The sequence below is a fragment of the Corvus kubaryi genome, unplaced genomic scaffold (assembly GCF_017639235.1).
Source record: "Corvus kubaryi isolate FWS band 111438036 unplaced genomic scaffold, C.kubaryi_AGA036_p1.0 split3-73, whole genome shotgun sequence".
Classification (NCBI taxonomy): Eukaryota; Metazoa; Chordata; class Aves; order Passeriformes; family Corvidae; genus Corvus; species Corvus kubaryi.
In genome coordinates, this window is record NW_024582091.1 from 11,703,358 (window position 1) to 11,731,285 (window position 27,928).

Consider the following 27,928-nt stretch of genomic DNA (forward strand, 5'->3'; position numbering starts at 1 on the left):
ATGTTACAGTCACATTGATGAGGATGATACCATAAGATTTGCATAGAAACTCTTAGAAGAATCCTAATCTGTAAGAAGGAACATTTCGGACAGATCATGTACTTCGCACCCTGCACAGCCCAGATTTCTTGGCTAAAAGGGAAAAACTTCTGTGGAAAAATAAGACAGCCATCTAAAAGTATTTAACTTTTTTTTCTTCTGTTTCAGATATTGTTAAAACTGGACTATGTCTCTTTGGCCCTGAGAAGCCCTCTACAAATGTTTAACCCAAATAGCACATTTTAATTATCTCCATTGAACATCCTACTGTTCCTTTCAAGGAAAACATTCTTCTGCTGCTCCTGGTGAAATCACAGGGGACTGTATCTCTAGGTAAGCTTCACAGGCAGCCTCAAGAGAGGTATTCCACAAATATGTCATGGTCAAGGTCTAAGGTCTTACATATCTAAGGTCAAGGATACCATTTTATTAGATTGACATATCACAAGACATTCTACTTCTCTTTTACAACTCTGTAGCAGTCAAGCAAGTGTTCACAGAGAAAAGTGCTTATGCTGAAATACGCTTTTAAAGCAATACCGTGAACTTGTTCATTTCATACTTAGTTTGCAACAATTCTCTTTAGGAAACCTTAACTTAGGTAACTTTAAAACTCCAGGCCCCCTGTGGTCTTTTTTGTAGTAACTCCTTCCATGTTCTGGTATACGTAAAGCTTAAATATTACTGGATCTTACCAGATCATCACTTTTCAATTTATTTCCATGCCCACCAGACAGCATCTTGCCTTTTCTTGCAGACAGCAGAGACCCAACAAGGCAAGGGCAGACATTTTCATGAACGAAAATACTAAAGCGGGTTAACATAATAATAAGAGAATAAAATACCGTGGAGGCAGAAGGAAGATGATAAGATTGCACCTGATAAACCAGACTGAAGAGACAAAAGATCCTTATGTTTCAGAAAGTTCAGATTAGTGGATTGGGAACTCAAAGAAACACATAAGCAAAGGCCAAATTCATCTCTCTTTGGCAGTTTTCTCTAGGACTCAGGAGGCTATATGCAATGGGAGTGAATGCTTTGAGAACTTAGTGAACTGTATACTGACACTGGTTTTCCCTGAGGATCTAAACTCAGAACTGCCTGACTGGGGACTCCATGGGATAACCCCTTCCCTCAAGTACCTCCCCAGCCCCTGAGAATGAATTTGTCTTGTAACAACATTTATAAACAGGAATCCCAGCCAATGACCACTTTTTGCAAGGATGCATATTTTTGAGGAAATAGATACAAGCGTGCTTTTAGCTTTAGATGTGTTTTGGGGGAAGCTGTGAAAGTCTAATAGAAAACCTGTGAATAATAACAGCAACTCTTCAAAAATACTGAGGCAGGACCAAAACATGTATCACAGACTGTATGTGTTGCCCTCTGAGTTTGAATATAGATCAGATTGGTGATCTCAAAGGTCTTTTCCAGCCTAGTTAATTCTGTGATTGTGTGAATACTTACATTCAGAAAAACTACAGTCCAGCCAAGAGATTCTTCTCAGATTGTGTTTCTGGACAAGCCATTATTTTTACAGCAGAACTGACTGAGTACTGAAAAAATAAGTGGAAAGGCTCAGGCAAGTTAGATTAGGGAAGGTGGTGTTATTGCTAAAAGGAACTTCTTTAAAAAAATAATCGCACAAGCATGCACATGAAAAGATACATTGGTTCTGGCTTACTCATCCCCTAAATACCTTATTTAGGGTCAAGTCAGGTTGATCAGATTGATTTTGCCTCTGAAAGTCTGATTCACCCTAGCAACCATGGAGGTTAACCTCCAGCTCTGATATTTGAAAGAACTGAGAAAGAATGGGAGAGAAATGAGCAACAGCATAATATGAAAAAAGCCAAAAAGAAATTCATCATGCTTTCTCATAGTTCAGAGCAGTGACAGCCAGGGTAAGCAACATTAGAAAAGTGGTATTTTTACTCTGGGATCTGGAAAAAGAAAAAAAAAGTACAATGAAGATCATACACTTAGAGATCTCCCTGGGGTTTTCTTTTTACTTATGAGAGTTTCTGAACTTTTTCACAGTGTGTTTTAGGAAGTCAGTGCTGTGTTTTTGTGTTATTATTAGTACTCGGATTTTTTACTGGGGAAAGTTTTGTGTGTGTCAGGCTAATTGGATCTATACATATATTCAGTGGCCAAGAAAATGTAGCCCAGGGCACCATTCTAAGAGTTGATATTCTGAGCTACCTTCCAAATGGAGAAAGTAAAACATGGTCTGTACATCTGCAGTCTCAGAAAGGATTGTGGAACCTGGAACTGCAGTACTAAGGATTTAATTTTCTTCTGTTTCATCTGATTATTATTTGAATAGTAATTTCTCTTACAGTAGCATGAAGAATTTTTTTTTTTTTGACAAAGCTGGCACACTACTAAGCTTTCTTTGTTAACCTTAAAGCCAGCTAAGTTTAAAAGCTTATATAATGCAAAGTAGAATGGCAAGGAAAGTAGAAGAGATGAAGTAGTCACTGCCTATCTAACAGATATTGGCCCCCAAATTTTTGGGGTGATATTTAGAATGATTCAGCTCAGTGGAAGCCAAGGAGAGCATTCCCATGTCCTCAGCTCTGGGAGACTTTCCCATCCTTTAAAGCAAAATTTACTAAAATGATAGCTACCAATTTTAATAACAGCAACTGAAAAATAAATTTACATTAACCTGAAATAGCAAATACAGTTTACATGAAAGATTTTGGAGGGAGACATACTATATGTATTGCCTAAACACAGATCAAAAGTAGGACTGCAGTAAGGTATAGCACCTAATCCCAGACAACAGTGATTTAAAGATTGTAATTAAGCACCACAGTACTAGGATCAGACAAGGAAAGCAAAAAATTTGAGTGTACTAACTGCTAGAAGCCCATGACTTCATATTAGTGACCATTTTATTCTTTTAAAATTACAACTTTTTTCACATTAGCAAGGAGTAATGGATGTTGCTTATTTTATTTTCTGCTACTTGTACAATAGCCATAGGGAGATTGAAGGTAGATCTTCAGATATTTTAGCAATAGAGAAGATAGCTCTCTTTTTGTATTTTCCTAGAGAGAGACGGTATAGGCAATAGAGGCACCCAGTTTACACCTTGCAGTTTGTGATGTGGATGAGCCTGCAATGAAATACATGTCTAGACTGCACAGTAGATGGGAATTTCCCTGCTAGTGTTGTAATGCAGTCCCATAAAATGGTGCTGAGCAGCTGACGGCGGGTCTTGCTCGGTTTCCTTGTCCTCCTGCCGCTGCTGCAGCAGCAGAGCTCCCGCAGTGCTGGCAGCCCCGCGGATCGCGGGCGCCTCCCCGGGAGCGCCCCGCAGCTGCACAGCGCGGCCCCGGCAACGCCACCCGCTTTTCCGCCTGCTCCAGCTGCACTCTCCAGGGACAGACCTCGGGGTCACTAGACCCAACTCTGCCAGAACAAGTTTGTGCCATTTGACATTCATTTAAATAACATTTCGAGGCTCTGACTATAAATAGTGATTGCTTTGTGGTATGAAGCTTTTTCCTAGCTTGCATTTACCCCACGTGCACTCCCTCCAGGGCTGCTGCCGGCACCACAGCTCTCAGTCTGCTGCAGATCCCGGGACAGTGCACTTTGAGACACGGCTCAGTGCAAGAACAACAACAGCTGCACATTCTGCTTTGGCTGCACATACAAACATGTATTTACTGCCTAGCTCATCCCCGGATTTTTATAATTTGGACTACTTGAACAATTATTCCATTGAAAATTTTTTGTAATTCCTGTGGACAGGAAAAGATATGGGCCTCTTAAATATGTTGATCTTTCCTTATGTTGCCCTCCAGATGCCCATCACTTGGTCCACATCTTGAGGGTAACCCTGGGCACATGATGGCAGCAGAAGCCTTACCAGCATCACACAGAGCAGACTGATTCTGTGTAGTATAGGTCACTGTGCCGAGACGTTTCTCTTCTTTGTAGGCATCAATGTTCATCTTGAGATAGGCTGTACCCCACTTCCCAAACCTTTTTCCAACAAATCCATCCAGGTATTTCTTATTCTTTTAGTCATGCAGTTGGCCAAGCCCACCTGTGCGGAGAAGCTACTATCCTTGAGGGGTATTCCCTCAGTCACCTTTTTTTTCAAGATTTTTGGTTTTACTAGAGAGTTCTGAGTACACTCACCCTTCTCTTCCAGTTTGCCTCAAGTTTAACAAACATACTCTGGTTCTCCAGGATAGCAATGAAAAATTGGAAACAAACTTAAATCCACAAGAGGCTTAAAATAGCACTGTAGTGGGAGGCTAGATTTTTGAGCTTGTTTTCACATTTTGAAAATTCCACTGTTTCCTTGAGAAGAGAAACAAAAGGATTATTTTGATGAAATTGTTTGGGATTTTTTTAGAAGCTCTATTTGTTACAGAGTCAATACCAGACTTTGGGCATAATAACCCACAAGTAGCAACTTGACAAGGTTAAAAAGGCAAAAATTCTGTTAGGAATATAAAACTGAACTAGGGATGCACAGCTACAATGTGTTTCCATGATGATTTTCCCCAGTAATTGCAATAATCAAGCTAGTAAGAGCCATCACAGTACCTTACAAGTGATGCTTATGCCCTGCTGTGTTGTCCCTCCAACAGATACTGGGGTGAAGTTCCCCATGAGACCCAGGGCTGCTCCTGTCTATCTATAGATGTATGTCTGTCTGCCTATAGACTCACCCACTCAGTCTTCCTGGTTGGGTGCCCAGCAACAGACCCCCACCACAGTATCACCTGTCCCTGCATTCCCAGGCAGAGTTCCAGGTACTCTGGCTGGTCATTAACATAGAGGTTAACACCACCTCATCTTCCCTGCCTGTCCTTCCATCCCAGCACTCCCATTGTAGGAGCCATCCTACCACTTCTCTGTGATGCCACTGAGATCACAGCCCTGCAGGTATGAGCACATCTCTAACTCCTCCTGTTCATTCCCCATGCTGTGTGCATTCACACAGAGGCACTGAAGTTGTAAGGAGACAGACTTCCTGGCTGGAATGTCTGCGAGTCCCTTGTGCTGCTCTGCAGGTGCTCCTGCTGACCGGGGATCCCTTTCCTGGCTCTGGGCATCTGTGGCTGGCACTGGCATCAAACTGAGATGAGGAGTGGGACGGACTGAGGCTCTCCTCTGCCAGCAACCTTAAAGCCCTCTTCAGCAGCTTGGCAACCCTGTGACCAAAAATGCTCACACACATAAACACATGATACAGCCCAGACATCCACTACACCACGTAAAAACTGCTTTATTGATTGCAGTCTACATGTTACAATTAACTTATGATTCCAATCATTAAGCCAGCTGCTTATAATAAGCTGCCACCATAGTCACATGGGAACCGGACAAAGAGATGTTAATCGCTGAGGCATCCTCAAATGGAATCAGTTCGGCTTCTTGGGCATTGAAGAGAGAAGCAGGTAATATAAAGCATAGATTGTTCCTGAATTAAGAGACAGAAAAGATATTTTCAGATTAGCAAACAGAATTCCTTTCAAGTCAGCTTTCCAGTTTGTTCCAGAAGAAATACTGACAATAAGCAGCTGCAATTCAGACAAAACATTTCTGTAGCCACGTCTCAATTGTTTTTTTGGTTATTAATATTTTAGAGAAAAAATACAAAACCTTAAATACTTCTCCACAGGCTGCACAAAAATAAAGAGATGGGGGCAAAAAAAATGTGGGGAGAGGCATGTCTCTCACAATCATGAAGTAATGGTTACTCATTCTTAAAGCAGCTGAACTGAAAATCTGATCAACACATTTAAGTTAGAGGCCATTGCAAAATTATGTAACAAGTAACGTAAAGGTTAAATATATACAGTATATGAACCTTGGTTATAATTCTGCTAGTTTTCACAGCACATGAAAACTCAGTACACTGAGTATCACCTAGCACTAAGAAGAATCAGGTGAGTGCAAAGACTGGTTCATGTATGTGCTGTAATTACACATTACTCCTTTGCAGAATAGGCGAAGTAGTTCTATTTTTCTCTAACACCATACATGAAACCTGAAGCAGTATTCAGCCCACGGTACTTAGTCCCGGAAAAAGCCATCTGAAAATCTAGCTTTGGAAAAAGCACAAATAAATATACAGTATGTCCAAATGTGCTTTTTTTTCTTCTCTACATAAACTTTGCATGTTCTAAAGAACAGACTGAAGAAATTGAGTAATTATTTTACAGAGAAAACACCATCCGTGTTGGAGATTGTACCAAAGAAACACGATTTTAATATCAGTGCACAGGAAATTGTACCAGAGCATAAATATTTTAGTATTAGCCTTACCACACACTGCAAGACCCGTGGTGGTTCTATACAACAGAGCATCCTTTGCCCCACCTTTAAGATGCACTGGGAGGCCATTATCCTCCTAATGGAAATAAGTGACAAAAACAAACTATTTATATGCAGTTCTTGCAATATTGTTCCAATACAATTATTTCATAATTACCCAGAGGAGAAATTACTACCCCACACTATCTTTCCAACTCCCAAAAGACACTGAACCTTATTTAGATCCCACTTTGTCTTAAAAGCTTTCACTCTGGTATCAGGTGATGATTCACTAGGGGAGTATAATAAATCATGTGCACAATTCATATCTAAAGCAATGACTGGCAGATGCCTGAGCACTTCTGACACCTCTGCCAGACCCATCAGGTGCACAGGATGTGATTACCATCCCTAGAAACTTCCCATCCATTCCCAGTATAGCCAATTCCTGCTACAGGGAGCAACAAGGGGAGGAGTCTGTACTGTCACTTGCTGCCATACAGGAAATTGTTTTGCTCCACCCAAAGTAAAACTCCTAAGCACCAGATCCACATGATCTTTACCCCTGTCAGCAAGATCACACTGCTCTGGACTTCAAGCCAGCCTCCAATGCTGGTGACCTGCAACCCAGCCCAGCTTAACTTGCTGTCCACAAGAAAGGAATGAAAGGAGGAAGAGATATGCCTAGAGATCTCTGCTAGCAGAAACTGAACCTCTGACCCCTCCCATCAGCAATGTCACCCTCCTATTTCCTTCCCCTTGGCTCACAATAAACACCATGCTCCTTAGTTAGTGTCTCAACAAGACTGGCTTTCTCTTTCAGGGGAAAGGAAAGCAGTAAGACACTAAAACTATTTAAGTGGGGCTTCTAATATACTTGGTCCCTTTCACATTGCTGAAGCCCAATTTATGCTCAGTATGAAGCTACAGCTCCAGGTTGTGGCTCACACTTGCGATTACTCTCCTGAGCGTTCTCAGCTTTTACTACTTCACTCAGTGGCCCTATCAATCAGGAACAGAATAATTCAGAAATTATTTGTAAAAATTCAGTAATTTCCTAGGAATTAATCCAATCACTTAAGACCTTTACTGTTTTCATAACTGAGAAATACAGTAATACCACATCCTCATTAAAAATTATGGGGCTCATCTATGAGCTATAGATAGAGCTGTAAGATTTCAGGTTTACCTTTTCATTGTATTTCTGTCTTCTTGCTGTTTTTCTCTATTTGTTCTTCGGACCTACTCCCCCATATCAACTCATTTCAGAGTACTTTATCTTTGTACCATGCCTAATACTTATGAGAAACTCTGGTACAAATCATTTCACAGGGTGAAAAAACCCTAAAGAGTCAGCAAGTCAAGTATGCACGTACAAATACTCTTAACCTCTGCAGAAAATAACTGCTAACTGCAAATGCTCTAGTCATACCACTGATTCTGAGAGCTCTCTTCAGATGTAAAGGGGAGCCTGACCAGTTCTTTAGAAAAAAAACATGCAGTTATGATCGACTAAAACCTTGTTAATCTACTGACATAACTCACTCAATACCTGAAAAAGCTTCTGATTCTCAGAAACTCTATTTTCAAGCTGCCTGCGTGTAGCAGTGCTTATGGTTCTCTGGGAAATCTGGCGAAGAGCCTGAAATAAAAGATAAACAGTGTTTTAAAAACAGTGACATTTTACAGCTCTGTCCACACAGGGTAGAAATTGTTTCTTTGAAAAGCAAGGTAGAAATGGGACAGCAAAAAAAAAGAAAAAAAAAAAGGGTTTTAAAAACAAACAAACACAAAAAACTTCACCAAAACATGCTAGTTTTGAATCCAGTAATTGTTTTAGCAGACTATGTAAAGGACTAGCTACCTGAAAAAGAAAAACTCAGGAAAATTACTTTCAGTAAGATACAACAAATTTATGGATCTGCATCATAACTTTCAGGTAGTATCCATTCAGCAGAAATCTCAGCCTCTGCCCCTTAGACCTGTTTTAGGCACCATTCTCTGTGTCTAACCAGGAAAAGGGACAATAACATTTATGACAAACGTGTTTGTGAGGACAACGAATTCCTGTCACTGCTGCAGTTCACCTAGGAGCCACCAGCACAGGAGATAACCTTCACAGCGCTCAGGAGGCACCTCCACCCCGCCACACACACAGCTTAAATCACCCTGCTGTGTCCTGAGCTGGAATCTGTTTCCACAGACTGATCATATACGGCAGCCTGCCAAAATCAATGACCTGTATACAGTTCTTTGGTCTGCCTTCGCTAAAATATCAAGGCTCAAAGCGCGGCAGCTCTAAGCTGCCAGCGGCCTCGGCCTCCTTCAAGCACCATGGACAACACACCGTTCCCACAAAGTTACCACTGCTAAAAACGCAGCCACGGGGCGGGCAAACATCCAGGTGATGCTGGTTGCAAGTAACGGGACAAAGCGTCTCCTCTCCCTACCCACCCCAAATAAACACGCTGTAAAATCTATCTCCTTAGAGACCAGCTAAGCGTATCCAAGCCCCCCGACTCAACCTTATTCTCTCAAGTCCCTGAAGCTCAGCACTACGTGGAGCAACTGGGCCGCGTAAGACCTTCCCCCGACCCCTGCAGGTCGCTTCGCAGCGCCCGGCAGGGAGGGCGGCCACCACGGCCGAGTCCCGCAGCCGAGCGGGCACCCTGAGCGAGCTCCACAGACCCCCGGCGGCAGCGGGCCGCTCTCCCCGGGCCTCACCAGCACGTTCCGCCACATCGCGGCTGTTGGTCCTGTCACCTCCCGCCGGCAACAAGGGCAGCGGAAGGGGAAGCGGCTGCCCCGCCCACGGCGGCGGCACCACGGAGGGAGCGGCCCGGAGCGCCGCCGCAGAGCCCACAGCAGAGCCCACAGCGCCCCCCGCCAGTCCGCCCGGCCCGGCTGGGGCAGCACGGCGAGGCGCCCTGGGTCTTGGGCCGGGGCCGGGGAGCCAGAGCTGAGCCCTCAGCACCGGGAGGGAGGAGCGCTGACCTCTCAGAACACAGCCCGGCCCGGCTGAGGCACACCGGGAGCGCTTGTTTTCTCACGCCACACAGCCCCGGCGGGAGTCTGCTGCCACGGGATTCTGTGGTTGCCGGCCGCCTCTCTGCGCCTTCAGAGGGCGCTTTGGGAAATCCGGGAAATGTCCCCTAGAGCTCCCACATACGGAATTTTCAATCTCCTTTCACTGAAAAGTTTAAGATCTGCGGAGGGCGGGATGCGTGTCCTGGGAGAGCAGCACCCTGAGCTGCGCCTGTTCGTATGGACTCGCTGGACATCCTCTGTGGAGGCAAGGACACCGAGTGAGGCAGAGCCTGGGTCTGACCCCGGCGAGGGGGTCTTGCACCCCTGGGTGGATATGACATTTTTTGTTGAGCCACTACACTCAGAAAACCCCAAACTACACCATGTACCTGCCCACTGCCTCAAGCTCCGTTAGTAGCGGGGATACCGAATACTCTGCATGTGGAAAAAAAAGCCCCAACTTCAGCTTCGTGTTTCCCGATATGTAACTACACAGAGTGACGTAATACCACAACTGTATGAAATACAAACCTATTTGATTCTCAAGGAAGAATCTGTTTGCCATTCAAGAAACTACTCTGAGAAGCCTGTGTTTTTTCTGCATTGCAGATCTAGTCCCGTAACTGCATCTTCTCATGCTTCAACCTTATGCTGAAATACAATGTTGTCAGGAATGCTCTTTCCTGGTTTTGCTGCAGTTGAAGTGCACTTAGTTTTTGGCATTACAGTACTTTTTCACTGGTGCCAAACCTCATGATCAAATGCAGTGTGCTTCTGAGGATCATCGCCTGCCAGCACTGAAAGACTAAAATTCTCTGAATTCAGGGTTCCAACATCTCCCCCTCCTGTTTGAACCATGAACATTGCTTTAACTGCTTTGTTAAACCATTGTCGGAGACACTGCAGTAGACAAGGTACAAAAACCATGACGACTATAATGACAATCAGAACATACATGCCCACTTTCAAAAGCTCTCTCCACAATGGAGCGAGGCTCACCCAATCAAACAGATCATCCAACCATGATCCTCTTTCAACTTTGAGGATTGTTCTTCAACCAGAAATGCAGCGTTTGTCATCCTCTGCAGGGCCCTTTGCAGAAAGAAGAACAAACATGGCACAAGGAGGAAAATGCGGAACAATTACAGACTTCACATTTTTATGAGATCTTTGATCCATTTTTACTCAGCCGAAGATTTCCAATTCTTGAGGTTCATAGGGTGTCTCAAGGAGAAATTTAGTCCAGACACCCCATTCCTCTGTGGGATTCTTGATGAATCATGAAAGATCTGAAGAGACATTTTTTGGTACTGGCCAACTGTCTACCAGTAAACCAACGAAGCAGGTTGAGAATGGCTTTTCTGGACTTGAGTAAGTCAAACAAATGGTATCCAAGCCTGAGGCATTGGCTAAGGTCACCCAAACACTGGTTTTTGGTTGACTCATGGGCAGGATTGCGTTACTTAAGGCAAACAATGAAATAATAAGGCACAAGTACGATATCTGATTTAGTTTCATGCTTCTCTTTGATTTCTTTTCTCAATCTTGTTCTGGGACAAGCCAAGCTTAAGGTACAAAAGTTATTTCTTTTGCATTCAATTCTGCAAATTTGGACCTCTTTAGATTCTCTCTAAAGTTCTCTCCAATGACTGCAGAGACAAGGACTATTTCTTTCCTCATGACCTAATATAATTAAAATTTCAATCATCTTACACTTTGTATGTAATTCTGAATCGTAACACAATCCACACCGCGCACTTGTCAACAAGGCTTTACGATACCAACAATTCCCACACTACTATAATGGCACAAAACCCAAGGTTCACAGCTTCTGCATGTGGGATAAAAGATGTTTATCATCAGCTGCAGTCTTTCTGCAGTTCATGTCTGCGTGCTTGCTCCTCTGCTTCCGGGAGCATCTGCCTATTCCTGTGGTTTGTAGGGCTTCACGTTTTTTGAAGGAATCCACTTTGGACCAGCACCTGTAGAGACACAAGCGTACCCTTTGCCCCAGGTTATTAGTGGGAATGGGCCTTCAATTTTCCCAGTCTGGATTTCTGATCAAAACTAAAGGGTTTTCCTTTAACTTTGCCTGTGTGGTGTTGGAAAAATGTCTGATTATTGGCAGATTTGGTTCTGCAAAAGAGCTGTTTAAAAAATTTAAAACATACAGCGCTTTATTCAAGCGCATTTGAGGCGTAGCCTCTGCCTCCCTCTTTTTTGTTTATCCAAAAGGGATTTTAAAGTGTGGTGTGTTCTTTCAATGATTGCTTGCCCTGTAGGAGAATGAGGAATACCGAAGGAGTGACACATACCCCAATTCATTAAGAATTTATGTCCATTTTCACCTTGTTAACTTAGAGGCACATTCCGTGCAGCTGTACCATAGATAAGAAATAATAAACATCTGAGTCCGAAGAAAAGTCCAGCATCTCCTGCGTTTCAATCCGAACTCTGAGTAAAAGAGCCAAGAGACTGAGGCAACGAAAATACAAAACAGAGAAAATTAATATCTGGTGCTCCGTGTGAGGATCGAACTCACGACCTTCATGTTATGAGACTGAAATTCTCTGAATTCAGGGTTCCAACAGCATTCCAGTAATTAACTTCTTTTTTTGAGTTACTGTAAGTACATCTGATTTAGACTTGTCACATTTTTCCACCAGGCACTCTCTTCAACTCAAGTCTTTTCCCACTGCAAGTAAGGCATCTGAGAGAAGGGTGCAGTCAATAACACTTCCTGTGAATCCAATCCAACCAGCCATGTTCATTGCTCTATTTGCAGATGTTACTTGACCTACGCTGTCAAGGCCTTTCTTCCGTCAGAGATTTCTATTTAAAAAAGACAAGACTTGCATCCTTCAAGGTTTAATATTCATAATAAATCCTTGAAGGATTCCAAGGATCCTCCAAGGATCTCCATTGTTAGCAACATGACACCTAGACAAATGAGCATGTATGAAGGAAGAATTTACAAATTTGACCAGTATTTAAAACTCTTATAAGCATTTTAAGCTCCATGGGCACACTGTCCCATGTATTTACTGCTACAGGTTCTCAGAGAACCCGCTTAATTGCAACAAAAACCAGACAGCAATTCTCACCCTGGTGCACTTCACTGAAATTGAAGATACCCTGGCAGCTATAGTCAGTAAAGAAAAAGGTAAGGCACTGAAAGATATTACAAGGTAAAGACAGAAAAATACTTCTGTTTTAATTTTAAGCACAGCCCAAAAAGCAGCCTTTCCCAACTTGGAAAAATTAGGAAATATGAATGAAGAATATATTTGCATTTCAAATGACAAACACAAAGTTTAAAAATCAAAATATTTTAATAACCAGTAATTGTGAGACATCCCATTGCTCATTTCCTCTATTTTGGACTAGCAGCTACTCTAGAGTTGAAAGCCAGTTTAGTATGTTCTGCAAGTTTCCAAGGGTACATTACCCTTATTCTGTAACTCTAGCAACATGAATACAACACTGTAAACAAAATCTTAAAAGGTACTATTTGAAAACCCTGTTCTGCCAGGCTGTACTATACAAATAAATATATGAAGTTACAGTGGAAATGCTGCCTCATTCCACAGTTTATCCAGACTTACACATTTAAACTCTTAGGCTACACAAGTAATTAAGTAAAACCAGTCATATAATTACGTGATAAATTAATAGTTTTGTTTAAAGTTGCCTGTAGATTAAGCTATTGGACCATGCATTTTTGTAATAAATATGCAATCCCAGAAATACAACTCATTTAAAACTGCATTTACACTTAATGATGTCTTTTCATGCAGATAAAAATAAATGTATGTTCAAGGACAAAACCAAATCTCTTATTAAATGGTTTGCAGAATTTATTAGGTCTCTTTTAATATACTCCATATTTTATCAAGCTAGTTGCATATAAAGTGATCTCCACCATATACATTACAGTTTCTGTGCATCATCTAAAAAAAAGTCACCAAAAAGTAATATTTTACAGGTTGCAGTTAACTTTTAATTAACCTAAAGGTGAATCCTTCTGTAATTTAAGACACTAACCTGCACATTGCAATATTTAAATTATGTTTCACAGCAAGCTAAACCTGCATTTCAGGGAAAAAATATCACTGCCATCTTAACTTCAGAACTTCTATAGTTTACTTCCTTAACACCGCAAAAAATTAATGTGGTGTTCACTCCAAATAAGGAAAAAGTACACAATTCCCTTAAAAGAAAGCCTGCTCAGAATACATATACTTTAAGAAAATTAGGAAACTCCTCCAGTAAAAGGAATTCACCTCAGTAAAAGGAATTCACCCCAATCTGTGAATGAAAAAAAACCCTTTTAAGTTCTTCTTGATTAATGCTTGGTGCTGCTCATAAAAAGCAGAGCCAGCAAAAAGTGAACTAGTATGGGATATGACTTAAAGCAAAGAAAATTAGAAAAAGATTATACCTGCAACAAGCATGTCCCAATTTTAAAGGGTCTCACGCAGATAATTAACAAATAGGTTTTCTGGTATCTTCATAGGATGCTCGTTTACTGGCCAGGCACATATATTGTAAATATACAAAGAATCCACAGTGCTGAAGTTTACGGAGCACTTAGAGGATTTAATATAACAGAGGTTGGTAGGACACAGGAAAAATATTTAACAACTTGTATAAATATATTAAAATCTCAGCAAGAAATGTAGGAGCCCATGCACACAAGACAGTAAATTGCAAAAAACATTTAAGACTTGACTTCTTTCAACAGCACTGACACCTGAATTCTGGAAAGTCAACAATTTACAGTATCTTATAACCATCTTTCTCCACACAATCTAAATGTACTGAATCATACGAACATTACACAGCACATGAACAAGCAGAAGATGCATCAAGGGAATGGGAGCTATATGCATCATGTGGCCTGCCCAGTTACAGGCAAACATCAGAAAAATTGTTTCTGACATAGGCAGAGATACAATCAATAGAGCTAATTGTATACCCGTCATTTTCAAGAGTTAATCCACAGTATGGGAAAGGGAAGCTTTAGGTAAAAATTATGCACCCAGTCTCAGAAGTGACAGAAGCAGAGATTTATCTTTCAAAAACTGGGTCCATTCTGGACTGGCCTTGATGCACATGCAGTACATTTATTTTCAGAATGCAAGATTAATTGGGAATGTCTGCACTAGTGTTTCGATTGCCGTATTTGTGATGAATGATCAGCAATACCACTCCTAAGAAGAAGCATATGGACCCAACAGTGATGTAAGCAATTCCCAGGAAGGGATTTTTGCCTCCCATCCACGAGATGGTGCTTAGGATCATCCTTTTTCGTCCATCAAAACTGTGTACAGGATAATCTGAAAAACATTTAGGAAAACGAGAAGCAAGTTTCCAAACCTAGCTTGAAGTGGGCACATGAAAATTTTGGGTCATTTCACTCAGGTTCCAAATACAAACTGCTGCTTTGGATCTGGGATTGCAAATATGAAACATTCAGCTGTTCTTTTTAGGCTAAAACTAATCTGGGCATTGTCAGCTACTTCAAGACCAAGGCCATGTTAGAAGACACTTAACACTGAAAAAGAGTAAAATGCACGATTTTGTGGGTTTATGAAAGTAGCTTCAATAAAGTGAGGGAAATATAAATTTCAGCCCTTGTGTGTATTGTAGTACAAAGTTCTTCTTTACATTCATTCAGTTTTACAGCAAAGGAAAACACTGAAGTAGCTATATAAAAAGTATCATTAGGTGCTTTTGAATTCTAAGAGTTCATTAACTATGACAACCCTCCTTCTCTAGTATTTTTACCTAATATTTAGTCTGCCTAAAAGAGAATGACAGACCATCACCCGATCCGCAGCTCTGTCATTTTTCTGACCTCCAGTCAGTCTGCCCTGCATTACATATTGTCATTTCACCTTGAAGTTACAGTTCTGAAATTCCTTGGCTACCAGCTACCTCTGTTCTTTCCTTTTTTCCTGTGCTTTTCTCAATTCCTTTGCAGCATCCAAGCAATCTGATTTCCCAGTCTCTATGAAGTTGTAAGTGCTATAAAACTAGCACAGAAGTAAAAAATGGTAACAGTCTATCTAGCTGTCGGTGCCAGTTTTCAACCACACCCTCAATACCATCTTTTTTTCGAGATGGTAAGAAGAAAGGTTAGTTCAATCTGAACTTGCAAATATATGCTTGTGTAATCCAGCTAAGGCATGCTTTCAAAGGATACTGTATGCAATATCCAAAGAATATTTTCCAGACTGTAAGGTAGGCTGTAAGTTATTCTTCCTTTCAATGAGACGATACAGCTTGCGAAATGTTGGTAGAGCAGCTGTGCGCATCCACACGATGAAGTCCTCATTGATAAAGCCATTGTTGTCAGGCTCTGAGTCCAGCATATACACTGGCTTGGGCCAGTTCACAGGTTTTGTTGTGCCTAGGATTAAACAAAAATAAAAAAGTATTTCACATACCAGACTAAGTAACACACTGACTCATCAAAATCCATTCTAATATCACAAAAAACACATTAACTTCTAAACAGTATGAACAGACAGGCTGACTCACTACTATTGCAACACACTGGGCTGTTTAAGAACTTTTTATTTTGCAGTTTAAATAGTTTAAACTCTATAAATAAATAACATAATTCATGACAGCTCTGTCCATTTGTTTAAACAATTCATGTGTGTAGAAGTCTTGCCTCAAAGCACTGCTTGGTGAGATAGGTCCTCTGCTCACTTGGTAGAGTTTAAAAACCAATTTAATATTGTAAACATCATTTCAGATTATGTACACATGCTTTTGCTAATGTTATTGGAAATACAATTCCACATTGTATTAAGGTAAGGTATCTGCTTTTCCAAGCATAGCCATCACACTGACAACATGTAATTTGGCTATGACTAAGCAAGAAACCCACATCAGGTTAAACCTGAAGTTATTATATACCTTGCATAAACACACATATTCTAAGAGCCTTAGGAAGACTTTTGAGACATAGTAGCCAAAGGAAACTTTTATGTGCCAAACTGTATACGAGACACACAGTCACTTCCAGTTACAAAAAAAAAAAAAAAAAAAAAAAGAGTTTTTTTAGAGAACAGAACAACCTAGCCATAGAAACATTTAAATGAAACTCTTCCTATGGAGTTTTCATTTAACAACTGCAGGATTTCTTTATAAGTTAAATCCACACATGATAGAACTTGTACTGGTCTTGACTGGAACAAAACTAAATTTCTTCACAGTAGCTGGTATAGGACAAAGTTTTGGATTTGTGCTGGACACAGTACTGATAAACAATGATGTCTTTGTTATTGCTAAGCAGTATTTGCCAGCATCAAGGCCTCTTCTGCTCCTCACCTCACCCCACCAGTGAGGAAAGTGAGGGTTCAGGAGAGATCAGGAGGGGACACAGATGGGATAGCTGTTCCCAGCTGACCAAAGGGATATCCCAGGCAGGCAGAGGTAGGCAGGGCCTGCTTTGGCTCAGGGACTCAGATGGTGGTGAGCAATTCTTTTCTTTTGCATTACTTGTTTTTCTTTTCCTCTCTCTTTGTTGTGTTTTTGGTTTGGTTGTTTGTTTTTATTACTAACCTCTCTTTATCTCAACCTATGCGCTTTCTCACTTTCACCCATCCGATTCTTCTCTCCCTCCCACTGAGCAAGGGCATGGTTAGTGAGACACTGTGTGATGCTTAGTTGCCAAGTGGGCTTAAACCCCAGCAGCTTACATTACACATTTTTTAGTATTCAGGGTACAGAATCAGAAATTAAATCAGAAATTAAAGCTACCAAATTAATGATTACAGTAAATGTAAAAACCAAACACTTTCATTAGAACCTTGCAGCTTTCATTACTTAAAGACAACCGTTCAAATAGCAGAATAGTCCTTAGCTTGGATTTCTTCAGAGAGCATTTATTTAGCACATTCTCTAAATTGTCAGTGAGGCAAAACTCTGGAATCAAAATGTGTTTGAAATCAAAACTGAAATCAAAAGGTGTTTGAAGCATTTTGGCATTCTTACAATTTTTCTTTTCTCTTTTTTTACCTTGGAAAAGCGCAGTTAAGTTGTTTCCATCTCCTGTAGGATTTCTGAACTTTACATTTTTATCTGTCCACCATGCAATGCCTTTTTTAATCAAAGTAATCGGAGTCCTTGTGTCATTATCAATGCGGTATAACTCCAGTGTATCTAAAGACAAAATCAAATTAGAAAACCAGCTGCAGAAGCTTTCATTACACAGATGATCTTGATAAGCAGTGAAACAATTACCTCCAGGAGAAAACAAAACAAAAATAACTAGGCAAGGCATTTACTATCTGCCTGACACAATCACAAGCTGTTCTGTAAGAATCAGTGTATATGAGATAGCAGTTTATTATTCAAATATGATTTTTATGTTTCTACATCACAGCAGTAGCAGCTTCTCACAGCAGGTATTTCCATCCTTTGTGTGCTATGAGATTAAATTAATTCTCCTAGCAATTTTGAAACAAATAATAGCAGTACAAGACATTTATTTTATTCTGAACAGTGAAAATGTGTTAATTCAAAACAAAAAAGCTGACAGTATCTTTACACAGAATAATGTGCAACACAACAAAAAACATACACTAGATCACAGACCCATCTAAATGGTAAGTTAAAAGTGTTACCGTACCATTAAACATACTGTTGGCAATAGCTCCACAAGGAGCAATGGGTTTGTCCTCGTTTGTGCGGTAAGGCTCACATTCCTTACTTGGATTCTGATAGTTAGAAAGAAAAAAGGCAAATGAGTCTGTGCTAGTTTAAACAACTAGCCTGGTTTTTACTACATGATCAACATGAAATTTTATAATACTTTACAGTTATTTTCAGTGAACAAAATATCAATTCCTTATGGTTGCCTTCTGTTATGCAAAAATTCTTTTACCTCATTATCGTTCAACTAAATACTCTATGTGGTGATTTATGCAATAGTCAGAAATTAGTTGCTCATTCACATCCAAGCATGAATACCTACAAGCAGTGAACTGTTGTCTCCATTTAGCTGGCTGTCATCTCGAGATTTCACGTAACGGCGGTGGTTTTGATAGAAGTTGGAAAGTCCGTAATACATGAATACATTGCTCTACAAGAAGCAAGATGTGTAAAGAGGGATTTTCGTTCACACAAACCTGCAATTTTAAGCTCTTAAACTTAGGTTTACAGCAACATTCATAAAGTAAGAACCTCAATCCTTTCTTCATAGTGAGTACATAAAAGTACTATCCTAACAAAAGCTGGCAGGATGAAGTCAAATAATAAAAACATGTCACCAACTATCAGAATGATATTCACCAGCACTAATCCCAACACCTGTCTTGTCCGATGCAGAACCCATAAGCCTCATTTGCCTCCCATCTGCCAGAAAGCACTGATCTGGTATTTCCAATTCCTGTTGAACTGAGTTTTTGTAAATCATGCAGGAATAGCTGATCTACTCTCCAGCTATGTGACACACAGGGTAACTCTGAATGTGTAAAACACAAGCATTCCACTTAATGTTGTACATTTCCAGATAAACAGAGGCATTAAGAAACATCTCATCCCTGCTGATGAAAAAGGGAACACAAAAATCAGATCCAAGTTCAAAGGAAGACTAAAATTAATCTTTTATAATGGAAGAAAAAAAAGAAATACCTAAGTGAGAAAACTTTCATTTTCAATATGAAATAGATCATATAAACCGTTCTGACTTCATCCTGCATACAGGGCAGCATACCTCAAATGAATGTTCCAGTGTGAAATTGATGGTGCATGTACAAGGGGGTGTGCTGTCCCAGGACACATTTAAGCATTTGTTGCAGGGACTAGAAGGTTCTGTTCCTGTATAGTCAATCTGTAGCAGGAAAAACAGTCATTAATTTACAATGAGAGAGTAAAGAAAACTTAATAATAAGCCAGAGAGATTTTGTGGCATTTACTTTGCAATCATATTTTATCTCAGCACCAAAAACACATTCAGGCCTGTCTGACAATCTCAAGAAGTCTCTTCCCACCTTAACCATTCTATGACTCTGTAAAGGAGTTTTTGATTCTGACTGTATGTTTGATTTCAGATGCAGACAAATTTAACACTGAGGTGAAATTACTCCTGGAGCAAAACCAAACAAAACCAACAAGTCCCCCCACCCCCCAAACCAACCAACCAAAAACCATACCAAAACAAAACCAGCAGATACTCCAGACAACATTATGTTTCCAAACACGCACACTATGACAAGCAGATCTCAACTTTTACATGCTTTCCAAAGAGATTAAGCTTTTAAAAGTCTAGATATTTAATTAAAAAAAATTGCATTAGAAAACTTGCTTTGTTGACCATTTTAAGCCACCTAATTAAAGATTTAAAAAAAAAATTAAAAATCACTTAATGCCCAAAAATTGTCCTAAACCAGGAAAGATTAATACACCAATACTGTTTTGTCAGGAATGGTAACATAACCAGGATATGGACAAGAAAGATGATCTGTATTACTCTGCCTTATACAATACTATCTGTCTTCAATACTGTAACCCAAAAAACCCCATTTTTTAAAATCTGTACATTCAGCCTCAGCAGCCACAAGCTCACCCTACAGTCCAAGCTTGACCACATTAGCTCTTTCTCACATGTAGCTCCAGCAAGTGTGGCAGAAGAAAGCTTCCAGCTGCCTATAAAAGATATATTTCTACACTTCCCATGAATTACCTATTTTAGAATTTAGACTCAGATTGGTGAAATATATACCTTATACTTATTGCAAAAAAAATGTTTAGCAGCGGTAGCATTTAAACTACAACACCTACACAGTTATAGGAAAGGCTGCTGCAAGTGGTTTGTCCTGATTTATGTTTGTAGTGAAAGGCATAACCAAGAACTAGTGATTTATGATCTGTCCTAATACCCATATTAAGGTCAGCTAAAACAAACACACAGGGTGCGTTCAGGAAAGAACTGAAGTCTGTTTTCCTCTGCATCTTCTTCAGGGTCTCTCTTCCTGTAATTTCTGCAGTATCTATTAAGCTGCAACTAATTCCATCAGCAAGCACTTTTATTGACTGGCATCGCTCTGCTGCCAGATTTCTGACAGACAAAACCTACATCCTAATGAGCCTAGCTGAAACTAGACAGCTTCAGAAGCTATTAGCTGGCAGAGAGAGAGAGAGATTGACAGAGGATCACAATCTTTGTTCCTCAGCTGAACAAGATACTGAGTTTATGCTGATCTAGAAATACACTACTGCAGCAGCCATGACCAGCTCTGTTTAGCTACAGCACACAGACCCCACTGCTGCTCTCAATGAACAAAGCATCTCATTTGTTGAAGGCTAACTCGGGGGTGGGTGTGCTCTGCTAAAGTAAGCTGAAGTAAGCATTTCCTTTAGAAAGAACTTGCTAGTGTGAGGAGAAGTTTTAGATCAAGAACGTACACTAAAGACTCTAAGGTTGCAAAAGACCTAAAGACTTCACTTTTAAAAACATAAATGACTAAATTCTGTGGAGCATGAAATCGATGTATATTGAAGCAGGACCATGCTTTTGATGACAGTTATCAGCTTGCATGCTATCAAAGAGCTTTCCTGTACAGTAACTGCCAACGCGAGTGGTTTTTTCTGCATCCGCATCTACAGATTACATTCAACAGAGAGCTTATTTAAAAGGATGAAGGCATCCATATTCAGCTCTTGACAGAGTAACAAAACCACTTTGACTTTGAGAGCTAAGGACTGACTTTGGAGTCCAGGGCAAGAACCTGCCTGATCCCACTGTTCTGTCCCCTGGGATCGGCCAGCATCTGACAACCTGACACAGCGAGCCCTTCCCAGAAACTCCAGATTTAAGGACATTGGGTATATCCAAGTTATTCCACACCAATGGCTTTTCAGGCTGTTGATGTCTGTCAGCCTACTGAAATAACTACTGCATACACATATTCTCCAAACTATTTGTTATTTTGTAGACTTCATACTTTGTCATGTATCTATCCTATTCTGCTTGACCGTTTCTTGTATCAAAGGCAATCTGTAACAGAATCTGGTCCTCTTTGCTGTTCCTCTTTGTACGTTTTACTAAGTTTTGTATCATTTCTGACATGGGGCTACAGGAACTGCACACAAGGCCGAAGATGCAGGCAACAGCAATGTACATACTTTCAGTCCTCCATTCCTAACCATGCCTTAAGTCAATATGGCTTTTTATCTACCATTATGCATTTCACGGCAGCAGTCACAGCACAAAGGTCTCTTTCCTACACATTTAATACTTACTATATTCCTCACATTTTATCATATATTTATATGCTCTGTCAATGCTTCTTATTCACTCTGTATATATTAAAAAAAAAACCAAACCACCCCTCCCCAGGAAATACAGAACTCTCTCACTCTTTAATAACAGGCAAAAAGACATTTACAGAGCTAATTATTTTCCACCCAAATGAACTATTTTCCCAACAGACCCAAGATAAATAACTGATTATACCCTTCTGAAACAACGAAAAAATGCTAGAGAAAACACAACAAAAACCCGGTAATTCTAGTACACTTAAGCTGTTGGAAATCTTCCACATTTGAATTCAAGAGAGCTTATAAAAGAAATCAGTGGAAGAGGTACATCTTGCTGCTCAGTCCTTGCAGCACCTGTAGAAGAACAGCACAGTCCACAGAGATACTAATGGTTACCATATCTTGTTTCAGGAAAGAGTGACTTGAAATTAAATATGTATTTCAGGGTCACAAATTAAACATCCCATTCAATTCCAATACACTAAGTTTACAGGCACACACATTTAGGAGGTATGCTATTGCCCAAGACGTAGGTGTAAATAACTACCTCTGCTTCCTCCCCCGATACATTTCTAAAAAAGCTTAGTCATTGCACCTAGCTTCTAGATGCCTTGTCTCCCACAGCTAAACTTACAGCTATTCGTGAATAACTTCTGGAAGTTATAACAAAAGCCAGCATTCTAAGCAGGGACACATGTCAGCTAAGCATATATGTGATAGCAGTGTCTTAAACTGCACCCCTCACTGGTGTTTAGAGCCCAGATGCTGGTCCTAATTGGTAAAAAGCTTTATCTGTATTTTGCCGCGTCAACTATAAAGCCTTTTTTGATTTAAACTTGGTTTTTTTCTAAATTCAGCTGCCTTTAGGATGATAATCTCACTTGCTGAATGTCACTGGATAAGCACTTCGTAAGACACGTATGAGGATCAGGCAACAGAACACAAGTTTCCCCATTCTGACTTACCGCAGACTCCAAAGTCCCTCCTGTCCTCACAGATGCCTAACAATTGGATTTTTGAGAATTTCACAAGGTGAAAGAGTAAATCCATACAGCAAAACAAACTAAACTCTTTCCAGTCTTGAGTATCTTGAAATTGGAGAGGATTGAAGGCCAGTGCCGGCCAACTGGTCTCCAGTACAAATGGTTACTACTGCTGTATATACACAACCTGATTGTGTAGGGGAGCATCAGTTGTGCTCCCAGCTCACCTATGACTTTTGTGCTGAATGTTAGGTGGGAACATCCAGTTTGTGGCTTCTATTGGAACTTACCAGGAGTACCTGACTGAGCTGCTTCAGCAACAACAGTATACAAAATTTCTGTATATGCATACAGCAGCAATGTAGGCACAAGAAGTCACTTACATTTCTGGACTCATGAAACTGATGCATTTCTTGTTCCCATAGATCAATGCAGACTCAGTCATAATGGAAAAAGGCTGTATTTGTCCAATTATAATGATCTAAAACTTCGTACTGCTTTAGTATAGAAATGGCTATTTTAAATGCAGTTGTCAACAAAAATCAGGGTTAGCAAGGATATTTTTTTACTTCTCTCCACTGAGTGTCCTGTTGAAAACCTGCAATTGTATTTACCTTAAATATGCTACAACATGACAATTTAAAAATCTATGTGCCCGTGACAAGTTAGCCATGTTCTCTGAATCACTTGTGCCAATTTTCAGATGTTCAGCATACCCCCAACACTTGATGTAAGAAGCAACTGTTTTCCAAAAAATATGCTTACATACAATTTGGATGCTGTAAAATACACTTCAGCTTTTGGGTTTTTCCCTTCTGCTTTTCTCCTTGTCTGGAACTGTACATCTTAACATAAAAGGGGGTAAAATTGGTTTTGTTATAACATTATTTGCATTTTAAGGAAAATATGAAAATACCACTCATTCCCTACCTCATGATTTCTTTAGCTAATTGAGCTTCACTGCCAAATTACTGCCAACAGCTAAGCTACTGTCTTAAACACTACTTACTTGAAAGTGACAGCTTAGTCCAATAACTGGAGTGATTTGATCCACAAAAATTCATATTCTCCAATAAAACAATACAACAAACAACTAAATACCTTCTTCCCTACAATCAATCTCAGTCACATTAGCTCAGCAAAACTAATAATAGCTGTCAATGGCTTTTCAAGGCTGTCCGTCCCTAAGCCCTGCAGGTTATTTCCTTACAACACAAACTGGTTCTGTTATCTAATGGATCCATTTGCGATACACAGTTCAGTTTTCAGCTAACGCTCAGCAGCTTTTCACAGCAGTAGCATGGCTGATTATCAGATGTAAATGACTCGGGTTTTGTTAAGTGTTAATTAGAAAAAGCCACACTCTTCAATCCTTGTTTCCAAGTTTACTCTGGACACCCTGGTCTCCCACAGAACACCTGCAACATTAAATCATCGGTGCAGGTAAGAATTACAGCAATACATTCACCACAGAGCTTTGTCCTGAAAATACAATTACTTTGCAACATTTGAAGATATATAATGGACTGCCACAGGCTATCTCAAGGACAACGCGCATACTTTCTGTACTGCTGAGGAAAAAAACGTGCACTGGGCTGTGTCGATTAAATGCTGGCAGTAACTTCCCTGGAAGTTCCCTCGGGAGCACTGGCAGAAGGGCTACAGCCTAAGCGCAGATGACTGCCAGCCCTGTGTCCGCTCAGGGTAATTAATGGACGCTTTGCTGACGAGCACAGACGTTTCTCCGGATCGGAGCCGCCCGGGCGCCGTGTCCGCTCCGCACAGAACCCGCCTGGGTCCCGGCAGGCCGGGAAGGGACCGGGTTTCCCCGGAGTCGCAGGCGGCTTCCGGGAAGGCGATCCCCGCTCGCCCTGCCGGGCCCGGCCTTCCCGAGCGGGCCCCGGGTGCTCCCAAAGCCCCGGCCCGGGCACCCCCGCCCCGCGCACCTCGTACTCGCGGATGTTGTTGGAGGTGACGAAGATGCCGATGCCGATGGGGATGAAGATGAGGCCGATGATGAAGAAGGCCGGCAGCACCGTGCCCGCCGTCAGGATGGGCTGCCAAGCCGGCAGCCGCTGCTGCTTGAAAGCGGTGTTGTCAGGCTTGCGGGTCTTCACGGCGCCCCCGCCGCCGCCGCCCACCGCGCCGCCGCCCGGCACCCCGACGCCGCCCGAGGGGTGCCCGTCCGCCTCCTCCTTGGCGCTGTAATTCACCGCCATGGCACCGCCACCGCCCCCGGCGCGCGACACGTGACCGGGGGCACCGCGCCTGCGCACTCGGCCGCGGCAGCGGGGGGCGGTGGCTCGGCGGGCGCGCGCCTGGTGACGCGCCAGGGCCGCGCGCCTCCCCGAGTCATGGAGTCGTGGAATCATGGAATTGTGGAATCATCAAGACTGGAAGAGACCCGCAAGATCAGCCGATCCGATTATCCTTCCGGCAGTGCCACTGTAACCCCTAAACCACGTCACCCAGTGCCGGTTCCAGTCACCTCTTGAACACTTCCAGGGATGGAGACTCTACCACCTTCCTGGGCAACCTATTCCAGTGCCTGACCACCCCAACATGGAATTTTTTTTTTCTAATATCTAATTTGAATCTCCCCTGTCTCAGCTAAGGCCATTTCCTCTTGTCCTCTCACTGCAGGCATGGCAGAACAGACCAGTCCCCACCTCACCCCAGCCTTTTCTCAGAGTTGTAGAGAGCAATGATGTCCCTCCGGAGCCTCCTTTTCTTCAGGCCAAAATCCCCCAGCTTCCTCAGCCGCTCCTCATGAGACATGTTCTGTGTGCTGGCCAGGCAGGCTCTGCTCTGGTGCACTTAGGGCAGGGGTCATGCTGCCTTGTGCCCAAGGTTGGGGTAAGACCTGGGCCCGCAGCCTTGTCACCCCTGCTCAGTGCTCCGAGAGGATTACCCCGCACTTCATCCTCCCTGTTGCCATGAGGAGCGGTGCAGATCCAAGGCAGCGTCCATTGGGCCAAAAATGGAGAAGTCAGCTTCAGCTTCCTACCCTCATAAATAGGATCAGTGCCACTGTAGAGATGTAATAATGCACGAGAGTTTTGAGAGCTTCTCTTAATGGAGCTGTGTGTGCTCACTCACCACTGCTTTTGGGAGCTGTTCTGCTCTGTATTCCTGCTCTGCTGTCAGGAGCGTGTGAGTAAATCAATACAGTGAATACAGAATCACAGAATGGGTAAGGTTGGAAGGGACCACAGAGAGTCATCTGGTCCAACCTCCCTGCTCAGGGTCATCCCAGAGCACATGGCACAGGACTGCATCCAGACGGTTCTTGAATTTCTCTAGTCAGTGAGACTCTACAACCTCTCTGGGCAATCTGTTCTGGTGCTCAGTCACCTACACAGTAAAGAAGTTCTTCCTCGAATTCAGGTGGAACTTCCTGTGCATCAGTTTCTGCCTGTTGCCTCTTGTTCTGTTGGTTGGCAACACTGGGAAGAGTCTGGCTCCTTCAGACTCTTGACACCCACCCTTTAGATATTTACACATGTGGGTGTTTTTTTCCCTTAGGAGCTGATCTGACAGCACTAAATAGAATCACAGAATCAATTGGGCTGGGAAACACCTCTGAGGTCATTGAATCCACCCTTTGGCTGAACACAACCACGTCAGCTACACCATGGCACTTAGTATCATTTAAAAGTCTCAAACACCTCCAGGAGCAGTGACTCCACCACCCCCCAGGGCGGCCTGTTCCAGTGGTTAAAACCCTTTCCGTGAAGAAGCAGTCACCCTGTGGAACGCAGTGTGGGAGTATGTACTTGTATCCCAGAATACCTGCTTTAGCAGGCATTGCTCAAGCTGATGCAAAATTGAAAGTCCATGTTTCTCACTTTATTGCCACTTCTGCATTCAAGTCTGTTTTGTGAGGACTCTAGTCCTCCCTATGCAGTCACTCCAGAGTGCTGCCAAAATCTAGATTCAGCAAGCAATTATGTATTTACTTCATTTCAGGGGAAAATAATTAGAACAATTTAATTAAATAACTTCTAAGCATGTAGTCCAATCTGAAGACTTTTTAGCTGGCTGTGGAACAGTTTCTGTAAAATAAATGCCTTTCAGTTCTCTGGAGCACCGAGAGCATCAGCCAAGACCACTGGGGGGAGCACATGACTTGTGCAAATGTATTTTGCTCTGGAGGTACAAAAGGCCTCTTTGTCATAGATAGCATAGGAAATTTGGATATATAGGCATCTAAAATTTAAGTATTAATTCGGTGCCTAAATAATTATATAGGGTACAAAAGTTAATCATATTCCTTGTGGCATCTGTGCTAAAACTATATCTCATTCTTAATTTATCTTTTCCACTACCTTGTGGACCCCAACTTTTGCTGCCATTGCCCCTAGATAAGCCCCTTGTCGCTAGTACCACACTTTCCTTTATTATATTCTGTTTGCAATCATTACCTTCAGCTACAGTAACTTTTATTCCCACAATTCACAGAGAATCCAGGGAGATGCAACTGGGATCCTAAGGGAACATGACAGCTTGTAAACATGTGGTGAGAGATGGCAAGAAATTTCTCTGGAAGCAGGATAACCAAGGGGCAATATTGGGAAGCTGGGACCTGATGCTCCCAGGTGTGAGAGGACTGGCAAGAAAGGGAGTGTTAAATTTGTCCAATTATGTTTCACAACAAGACAAAAGGAAAACTCGCAGGCTGCAGAATTTGTCTCTAGAAATCTAAGCATTTGAGATTTTTTCCTAGATATAAACTTTGTATTTTATCACTATATTAATACTTACACAGGTCTTTCAGTCCTCTTTAGACAGTAAGAAATCTCTAAGGGAAAAGTAGATCTTCACTGGTTTTCTATTGCTTAAAAGCTACTGATATCTATAGCCCAAGGTAGCCTCTACATTGTCTTAGTGTGAAAGCACTTCCCAATTACCTCCTTTAAAATTACAATACTTGTAGAAATTAATCACTTCTTTAGTCTATATTAATAGATTTCTTCCTGAGTGCCCCCAAAATACAGGCTAGTTATGTGGCTAATGCGCTTTTTTTACATATTTGTCTTAGATTCATGTCCAACTTAGGTAATGTAAAAAATTGACCAGGAACATAAGTGCAAGATGAAATCACTGGTCTCCTACTCCAAAGTGCTGCAGTTCATAAAAAATACTTTAAAATTTAAACTATTTCAGTACACCATGATTGTATTTATGCTTTAAACAAAGCTTTATTTTGGGAAGCTTAAAAACTTAATGTAGTTGCAGAACCATAAATGTTTATGTATTTGCTTATGAATCACAAAGTTACATTCATACTGAATTGGCTTTATATTAAA

General features: G+C 41.5%; 2 protein-coding genes across 2 annotated transcripts; both read right to left on the bottom strand.

Moving 5' to 3' along the window:
- Positions 1-5,279: 5,279 nt before the first annotated feature.
- Positions 5,280-9,164, bottom strand: LOC121658928 (cytochrome c oxidase subunit 7A2, mitochondrial). The gene is made up of 4 exons (XM_042016470.1): positions 9,055-9,164; positions 7,883-7,972; positions 6,343-6,427; positions 5,280-5,494 (listed from the first exon to the last, which is right to left on the bottom strand). The coding sequence occupies exons 1-4, from the start codon at positions 9,070-9,072 to the stop codon at positions 5,436-5,438; spliced, it is 252 nt and encodes an 83-aa protein (XP_041872404.1). The 5' UTR covers positions 9,073-9,164; the 3' UTR covers positions 5,280-5,435.
- A 3,506-nt stretch (positions 9,165-12,670) lies between these two features.
- TMEM30A (transmembrane protein 30A) lies at positions 12,671-24,865 on the bottom strand. The gene is made up of 7 exons (XM_042016469.1): positions 24,566-24,865; positions 19,091-19,207; positions 18,350-18,457; positions 18,005-18,092; positions 17,392-17,535; positions 15,566-15,772; positions 12,671-14,696 (listed from the first exon to the last, which is right to left on the bottom strand). Exons 1-7 carry the CDS (start codon positions 24,836-24,838, stop codon positions 14,503-14,505), a joined length of 1,131 nt encoding a protein of 376 aa, XP_041872403.1. The 5' UTR covers positions 24,839-24,865; the 3' UTR covers positions 12,671-14,502.
- Between the last annotated feature and the right edge of the window lie 3,063 nt (positions 24,866-27,928).